The sequence below is a fragment of the Eimeria necatrix genome, genomic scaffold, assembly GCF_000499385.1.
Source record: "Eimeria necatrix Houghton genomic scaffold, Enh_scaff209, whole genome shotgun sequence".
Classification (NCBI taxonomy): Eukaryota; Apicomplexa; class Conoidasida; order Eucoccidiorida; family Eimeriidae; genus Eimeria; species Eimeria necatrix.
In genome coordinates, this window is record NW_013652713.1 from 2,878 (window position 1) to 12,500 (window position 9,623).

Sequence of the window (9,623 nt, forward strand, 5' to 3'; positions counted from 1 at the left end):
GTAATTCTTTTGCCTCTTCGCTTTCTTCTTGCAAAGGCAAAATCAACATGTTAGAACTTTCCCTCAGCTTCAGAAAAAATTGCAGCAACTTCCTCTTGCATTTCAGCGAGCCCCATGCTTGATTGCTTAACCAAGAGCAATGCGCGAAGTTTGACCACAGATACTAATTGTGCAGGCCTGATGCGTGAAGTGAGTTTAGCTCGTTCGGCGTGCGGATTTCCCTAGATTACAAGCGATCTGCCACCAATGCATTTTGCATGCTGTGATCATGCCAAGTCACGTTCGTTAGCCTAAAGACACACCACGGCACCCAATCAGCCCATACATCGCCATGGCAGTTCGTCGTAGGACACCATGCATGCCTGCGCCATGCATTTTTAGCTCCAGCGTAGCCCATTTATGACGGACGTGAAAAGGAAAATATCCTCTTTCTCCGGCAAAATTAAATGCCAGCAAGGCTTGCAGCATCAACTGGCACCTCGCTCATTCTCTGCCCACTCTGTGCTGTTTGTCGTGCTTTTTTCCAGCATAGCAAGTGCTTTTCGGGAAAGTTACATGCATGTATATATCCTTGCACGCTTATATTTGAGTCACAGATTCACTCGTGCAACGTCCACTTAGTTGCTTGCTCCTGAGATGCAGCGAAAGTTCTCGGCCAACGTATCAGGAGCTCCTTGGCCACACCAGGAAAGGACTAAGGCCTAGCCTGGTAAAGACCGTCTCGCGGGCATGCTTTCCCTTCCTAATGCAGTGCAGTGCTGATAATACTGGAAGTTGGTGGCCGCATTAAACTGTTCACTACGCTCACAAAGGCATTCGGGTCGACTCCCCACACTCTATAAACCACGTGCCCAACTCCGGGAGCATCCAATCTGCCCACCGAGAAAGCGCTGCCTGATTAGCGGAGCCAGCTCGGCCTTTTCGCTTGGCATCTGATATATTTCCGCAAATCCGGTTGGGTTTCGCCAAAAACCAGTCCACTCGAGAGGGAAATCTGCAAGTCGAATTCCGTTGCATCCACAACCTTCGTGTCGGCAAGTGTATACGTAACGGTGTTTACTGGAGCCAGACGCAACTCCAGCTATGACAATTAGTTCCTTGGTAACGCTGCGAGTGCTCAACAAGAAGGTCGGCCTACAGGGCACGGAGGCAGTTTTTCCTTGTCCCTTCCGCCGTCCAGATTTCTTGGCCGCGCTGAGCCCGTTGATGTTTCTTTCACCTTCTGAAAGCATATCAACACGATGAACACTGCGGCCAGAGCCGCAGCAATAATGCCAGACACACGCAGTGATGAGTCCCGGCGGCTGTGAGGTCCCAGCCACCGGCTTCTACCGCGCCGATGTAATGCCGATCCGGGCATAGTCAAACTTCTCGTGGGAATTAACTCAATCCCGTTTGACTCATGATGCGGCAGGCGTTGGTGTACTCCCCGCGTGAGTACGACTTCCTCTCCCACACTTTCAATCAAGGCAGGCATAACACTCATGAAAAGAAGTATACAGAGCTTAAAGAAAAGTAAATACCTAGGATGAAGCGCCATGTTGGCCTCTCCTGTCCATTTGAAGAAGTTTTCCGGAGAATGGTGCAGCAAAACCAACCGTGAGGAGGAGAGAAATGGATGCTGACAGGTCTTAACCTGTGCCCAAACTGCAAGAACAAGACAGCCAAAGCCCGAACCTGCTGATAGAAAGCTCAGTAAAACCAAAGGTTCTCCACCGATCCGGAGTATGCTAAATATTCAGATTTTGTACGGCGCGTGTGGCTTGGGGTTGACTCGTGCACTTGTCTGGGTGACCCAAACCTCCACATGCTAAAAGAACACATGACCTTGGCCGCAGGCACCGCAGCAACCAAAGACAATGAAAGTTATTTCATTTTTTTTTCATAGTGTTGTGCATGGTCAGTAGTGTTCGGCGTCTTGCCCCTGCTCGGCTGGAAGCGCATTAAATATGCGGTGTGCATCGCATTATCTTTAGCTGCGGACCAACAACGAGTCTGAAAACAGTAACAGATTCCTCATCCCGTTAAGAAATTTCTTCGTGTTAGGGTTAATCCCACCACAGCAATCCACAAGCCACCATACTGGAGAAACCCACCGAGCACAAGAAGCAATGGCAATTAATGTCTGCCGGACTAATTTCATTGTTTCTTCATAAATCTGCCTATTTCCAGTAATGATTAGTGTCTTAATCTGCTGTGGTGTAAAGGCACATGTGAATCTGATCTATGGCTATGCCTTGACTAGTTCTGGACCAGCAACAACGTCAGTTCTGGACCAGCAACAACGTCGACGGGCAGAGTGTCGTGTTCTTTCCCCCGTCTGGGGTTTTTTTCCTCCTGTGGGCGCATTCCTGCCAGATTTGCACAAAATGCGCAGCTAGAACATTACAAAAGAGGCAGGAGCAGCAGACGCCAGGACGCTTCCACCAGAGACCAACGGGGAGTCTGTCAAAAGCACCGGAGCTGTAGCCACAGTAACTGGAACGTAAGAATTGTACCAGCGTCACAAATGTAGTCAAATTTGACTTTAAAAAGACTAAACTTTTCGTTCTATCAGAACATTGCAATAGTGCTTTTTCCAACGGCTTCAGCCCTCAACTATTCACTGCTTCACCGATTCATCCTACCTGTATGTTTCCTTGAAATGAGTTCTCTAGTGGGACCCCAGGAGCTTGTATTTCATCCTTAAGCGTTGCATATATAAGTTCCTTTCTGACCCCACTCGTAGAGCTGCACTGAATGCGGCTGGGAAGGCAAGTTAATGCAGCCTCCGGCAAGGCTACACGATTTCTTTTGGTTTCAATCGCACATATCATGAGGCTGCATATTAGCGGGGGCTGGAACAGCAATTAGGAATGTTGGAGAGACAACTGCAGCAGACGCCTCAGAAGAACCACCGAAAGCCCTTCGTGTGTTGCTGGTGCGTTCGCCTAACCCCGAGTATTAGGAAAACGCGGCGCCTGACCAACAACTAAAGCTCCTCTACCCTGCCCTTCAGGCAAAAAAACAGGGAAAGTATATACAAATGAAAAATGAAGCGAAGCAAACGCATGGCGAAGCACATACAGTAAGGTACATTTAGATACAAAAGCCTCGATGAGTACCTATAATGGTGGGCCAGAATGTATTATTGCGCATATTTTGGCATTCACATGACCTGATCACGCGGCTTTTACTGCGGAACCATGGTTACATTTTCTTTCCTGACGCACTAAAGTGCAACTGCGCTGTGGCTTTTCCGCACAGCAGTGGGGCCAGTCGAGAGCGGAGAAGCGAATCCAGTCACCAGAAACAATAATAGACAGCGAGTTGAGCCGTAGAGATGAAATGCGGGGAAATACAATGCTAGGGACCAGTTAGGGCAGAAAAGATGATAGTCTGCGCAGCGGTGGCGTGAGATGCTGCGCGCAAAGCCAGTCAGGAAGTCCGGGGGTGTGCTAATTGTCGCGAAGATGGGACAGGTTATTCAAAATGAAGAAGCTGGTCCCACCTAATATGAACTAGCTGGACTCAATGGTGAAGCATCTCTGCCTGAGTATGCTTTACGCAGCTTCAATAGCCCACTAGGTTCAGAGGGACAACAGCTGAGGGTAAGACGGCTCCAGATGTTCTCAGTTCGCTGCAGCTCATGGTGAGAGGCTGCACATTGTTCGAGTAATGAATCAACGAACGATGCGGTACGGTCGCGAATTGCTTTGACCCCCCAGTGATAATCACAGTGTATGATCTGGCTTATTGTCTCAACTTATTTACGTGAAGTTCTATATATCCCCATAAGCAAGCCTCAAGAGGCAGCAGAGGTGGAAGCGAAGATCAAAAAGCTAGTTCGGCTGGCAAGCACGAGATCGGGTCATAGTAGTGACCGGCTGCAAGGCATTGATCTCATACTGAGTCTACCGAAACTGGATATATGGTCCTGCTTACGGCTGTGCGACACTCCGTAGGAAGCAGTCCTATGTGTATGCCTCCGACACAGCAAATTCGCCCTTACGCTTCCAGCTGAGTGCCCCAACTAGTGGCCAAGAACACTGAAGATAATACAGAATTGCCGTTGCCTGACGCTTAATTCGAGTGAACCCCGTTTGACGGGCGGCTTGATGCAGTTTGATATTAGATAGACCGCGTATTAAGTCAGCACCCCGCAGTCTTTCCCCGCATACTGCCTGTAGGGCTGTTCCCTCAGGGCTGACAAGTCTTACTCATGCTTGAAAGCACCCCAACGAAATCAACGAAATCAATTATCTATCGTATGACGCCTAATGAGGTCAGCTTTTAGAAGTTAATGATGGTTAGGCTCTCAGGATTTGGGTGGGTTGGCCCTTCTTACTCTGCCATCTGCGCGCCAACATTCATGGTTGAGAGAAACGATGACGTCTTCAGCAATAAGACGTCGTGAAGCCGATGGGGACTTACGACCAAATCGTTTCCTGTCTTCATGACCGTCCCTGGCTTCTTCGTGTTCCTGTTTGAGCTGCTCAAGACACATAATCAGGAATAATAGCATTTTACTAAACTCAATTCCTGGATAAAATTACATCGGGCTGTGGGTTTATCTTTATATAAGGTAACGCTTTTCTGCCCAAGGGGTACAACCCTCCTGACTTCCAGGCTAACATTAACACGCTCCTCCAACTCGTCCTAGATGAGTGTGCTATGGTATACCTGGGAGATGTGCTAATGTACGGCTCGTGTAAGTTCAGGCACACTAACTCTCTGTGTAAAGTCCTTAACATCAGCGTCACCTCGACTTTCGCAAGTGGAAGGTTACAAGGCGAAAACTAATCTAAATCGGCTGTGTAGTCAGCGCAAGAGGTGTTGAATCAGCTGGATATTCGAGACAGACCATTCTTGAATAGCCAGAGGAGTTGAACAATGGGATTCACGTTCGCAGCTGCTTTGGTGTGATACAATTTTACCGCTTATTCACGGGGCCAGATGGGTTTTGCCGGTGCCGCTTGCCCTGGCGTTGATCTCACTCGGATGGCAGTGCCATTCAACATTCATAAGCTGGAAGTGACAGTCTGCGACCCGTCAAGCAGTTCTGCATCGACTATGCCGCCATTTGAGTTCCCGAAACGATGAAAGGCTTCGACTTTGACGCTGTCACCTTAGCGTATGAGGTGGATGTGGTTCCTAAAGAACAGCAAAAACGAATTGGCTGCGTAGAACAGGTTATAAGTCCCAAGCAACGAATGTATTCGGCCCGTCACCAGGAGCTACAACCACACTTTGTCAGAGCTCTGGACAAGAGGAGTCACGTGCCACACACTGCAGACGCTATGCAGTCAACAGACCCCTAAACTTCAACTCGCATCCAATTGCAGGGGGCGGAAAAGCCATAGTGTTCGCAGAGATTCAGCTTGTTCTTTCTGGTGAAGAATCAGGAGCTGACAATTACGCACTTTTAGGATACACTCAACCAAATGGCTGAATCAAAACGCCTTCAATTCCATGCGACGTGTAAATCCAGTGAGCTACAACACTCCCCAGTCACTTGCCACGGGCTACGAGCATTGTTAGCAACAACAACTAAACAGCCTCAACAGCACTGCGCTTCCCAAAGACCTCAGAGAGACATTAGGATGGTAGCAGTCACATATGCCTGTACGCCCTGGAGCCTCATGCACCACTGGTAATATGTTATGATGCTTTCGCTGACGGCAATCACTTTAATGATTCCCCACTCGTCTAAACCGCCATACAATTGATAGTTCCGTGATTTGGCCACACCGAAACTTGAATTCTTCTCTACAACCAATTCATCGCCAATTGCTGCATTCGAGACGCAGCATCTTCTTTTTCCCCCCCGACATCCAGGTAAACGTCGGCCTGCCATGCCTCTTGAACTGGCTTTTGGGCGAATCTGTATTCATGGCATATGGTGCGCTTGTGAGCACTAGTGTCCTGAATTCTTTATGCACATAGGCTATGTGCATTAAGACTAGGTGAGGCCAGCGGAGGCAGAAGAAGACATTCTTTGCTCTCCCAGCCTTCTTCAATTTGGAGGGCTATGCCGCTTGCCAATTACCCTCAAGCCTGCGAATAGGCCAAATTTGTCACCCGTACTTTAAAACAGGTGTCCCGTAGCTGCAATCTTTTGGAAAAACGGGAATGAGGACGGTGTTTTGTGCTGTCGAATTAGCAAGCGCTAAGACAAACCACGGATAACGGATCCGCCGAGCTTCCATGCTTCGAAGTGATGGTTCTTCGAAACTCCACCCCCCCAGCTGGTTTTAATATTGTTGGCGACTACTCTTACTTCTCTTAGTGGATCATTTGTTCCAAGAGTTCTGCGATCGTGCACAGACTGGCATTCTATGCATTGAAGTATGCCCCAGTAGCAAGCATTAACTGGCTGTCAGCCGGTATAGAATTGAATCCTTTACTGCGGCCCATTCACAGTCAAAGAGCGTATATCCTGGTAAGATAAATGATTTAATTATATGTATAAAATAATATGCAGTAAAATTCTACATATTCAACACTGAGGAGGTAAGAATAATATAAAGTAAATGGCGAAATAATGTGATATCAAGTGACACCAAGTGAATCGACAATTTTGTTCTTGGCGTAAGGGCGTAAATGAGTCTGTACATAGCAGAAACTATTGCAGGCTGAAATGCAGCGCATGCAGGCATAAAATGCGTCTGAGTGGCAGCAGCACAGGTAAATTATGCTGCACAAGAAAGATGCTGCAGTACTATTCAGAAGTGCTCTTTCGAAGAAACAGAATCCATAGATGAGTGCATAAATAAAAACGTTTTCTTTGCTGATGGAGGAGCTGTGATAGGAGCTGGCAGCAGAAATTTCTACAACAGCGGATGCAGCAGTAGCTTGCACAGTAGCTGCAGCAGCAAGACCGACACGTGCAACTGGAATACCAACCATACCTGCAACAGCAGCAAAAAGTGCAAATGCCGCTGCAAAAGCAAACGTAAAAGCAGCAGGAGAGGCAACAACTGCAGCAACAAGAACAGCAGTTGCAGCAACAACAGCAGCTGCAGCTGCATGCGAAGCATAGATGCGGGAGCACCACCAACTGCACCAGCAATAACAATAGACGCAGCAACAGTAACAGCTTTGTCGGAAGAAGTAATTGCAAGTGCAGCCGCAGCAGCAGCAACAGCAGCTGCACCGATGAGGTCAGGAAAAGCAACAGCAAGGTCAGCGACAACTGCTACAACAGAAGCAACCGCAAGTGGAAACGCAATGGCAAACGTCGTACAAAGAAAAAACAATATTCACGGCCGCAAGAAGATAAGCTGCTGGTACTGTAGAAGCAGCGAGAAGTGCAGCTTCGGCTCGAGAAAAAAGAGTGCAGCAGCAGCAACGGCAGAACCACCTGTAAAGCTGCATCTGCAGGACTTCATTGCCTACATGCGTTCGAAATGCAATAAGATGATTTGTTTCTAAATTCTTTTGGCGCGGAACTGTCGAATGCTCCAAGGACTCTGTAGAATTTTGCAAACAGCCACCTTTACTAACCAAGCAAAGCAGAGAAAAGGCAACTTCAAGCTGCGGGTTCTCTCGAGAGCGAGCAGCAGCGAAGCAGTCACGAGGCCTAGAGAAGCACGGGAGCGGGGGCAGCTGCAGCTTGCTGAAAGCAGCAGCAGCAGCAGCAGCAGCAGCAGCATGCAAGAAGCAGCACCAGCAGCGGCGGCGTGCAAGAAACAGCAGCAGTAGTAGCAGCGTGACCCAAACACCCCCACCAGTCCTGTGTGTGCTTTCGCACTATAGATCTTAACAGCGCTGATATTGTTTACTGGAAGGTATGCATATTCATGCGTGGAAAGTAAAGTAAATTACTAACCAAATACAAAATGCCATTATGCTAGTTACACAAAGTTTGAACAACACACCCGCCAGAACCTGTCCGACAGCAGTATTGCTGGTTCCCCACGGTGAAGTATCCAGACGTTGCTGAGATATGCAATCGCTGCGGGCATTTTTGTGCCTCTTACAACAAAATGGCTTTTCCAATTTATACAAAAATACTATAGATAAGCATTTATGAAGAACCCGCAGAGTTTCGGCTGGGAATCTGAAGGGGTCCATGACCGGAGTTTGCACCTCTCACAAAATGGCCCGTCCAATTTTCAAAAGAGTAATATGGACAAAAATATGTATATATAAAACGCTCGCACTGCTTTAGATAAGAATCTGAAGGGGTCCATGAGCGGAGCTTTTCCTGGCGATTCCTGTGCAGCAATTACCAGAAGAATTCATTTCGGTGCCACATCCTGGACGTAATGCTATTGGTAAAGTTATCACGGTCTTTTTTAGACCAAAGTGCCCCCAATTTCTATTTAAATTAACCCTTTGCACCGGATTTCTTAACATAAACTGGACATCTCGTGCAGCGCTTCTTCGAGCCTACCGTATTCGAATTTACTAGCCCGGATCATTTGTTCATTTTGTGCCTGACAGTATATATTGTAGGCACTATAATTCCACAAGATATGCATGTTCTTTTTTTCAAAAGTAAATAAAAATTTTAATTTCTTTCTGTTTAAGTTTTTACTACACACTGGCATGATTCAACATAACGAATGAAACGCCGCGTACCTGCGGTATTGCGTAATCACCATAACAATGCACTATGCCCATAATTCATATTTTTGCATATTCCAGTTTTGTTCACTTTCACAAACTCCTGGGGAAATTATATCTTTCCTGCTTCACTAACACTCCCTAAAATCTTGTGTTTGCGACAATATTGCAGGCCCAAAGCAAAATTATGACAATAATTCCGCATATTCAAGTTCTGTTCACATCCGTTAACTGCTGAACAAATTCTTTTTTGATGCACTGAGTTCAACAGCAATCTTGCTGTTTGTCAGAATACAGCAGTCCCAAGGCAATATACCCACAGTTCCGCATAAGTTTTGTTAATTTCGTGAACTTTGGAAAAATTCTTTCCTACTTGCTGCACTGAGCTTAATTCCTGAATCTTGATTTTATCAGAGTACCGGAGGCTCATTGCAACATGTCCATAGTTCATAACTCCGCATATTCAAGTTCTGTTCATTTCATCAACTGAAAAATTCTTGCTTCCTTGCTGCAGTGGGCTTGACTACTAAATCTTAAAATACCCAATTTTAAGTCTCTAGTTCTCAAAATATGAAGTAAAAAGATCAACAATAAACCTGAAACATTAAACCCTAAACCCTAAACCCTAAACTAACTTCAACAAGTACCTTTTCTTTCCAATTACTGGCCTCTCGAGGCTTCACAGAAAGCCCAAACACACCGCCGGATATTTGCTTTTTTTCGCTTCCTGCAGCATCCCTGCAACCCTAAACCCTAAACCCTAGGCCCTAAACCCTAAGCCCTACGGCCTAAACCCCAAATTCTCAACCGTGGATAGAAAATGTTTTGAAGTTCTTAGCTCCCGCTGAAGTTTGCCGCCCAGCACAAGAGTTTAGTGCCTAGGGTTTAGGGTTTGGTCACGACAAGGGCCTAGGGTTTAGGGTTTAGGGTTTAGGCCAAGGCGCTGCGAATGTCATCGAGTTCCTCGTCGCTGCTGTCCTCCTCTTGCTCCACCAGCAGGGGCGGCTCATCCAGCTGCTGCTGGGGCTGCTGCTGCAGCTGCTGCTGCTGCTGCTGCTGCTGCTGCTGCTGTT

General features: G+C 47.1%; 1 protein-coding gene across 1 annotated transcript in view; it reads right to left on the reverse strand.

Annotated features, from left to right (window-relative positions):
- Positions 1-9,480: 9,480 nt before the first annotated feature.
- Positions 9,481-9,623, reverse strand: part of ENH_00028330 (hypothetical protein, conserved) — a gene marked incomplete at both ends in the record, with an annotated part of 432 nt that continues 289 nt past the window's right edge. Inside the window, one exon of the mRNA XM_013579992.1 lies at positions 9,481-9,623. This exon is cut by the window's right edge and continues 289 nt beyond it. Within this exon, the coding sequence (XP_013435446.1) occupies positions 9,481-9,623 (143 nt within the window).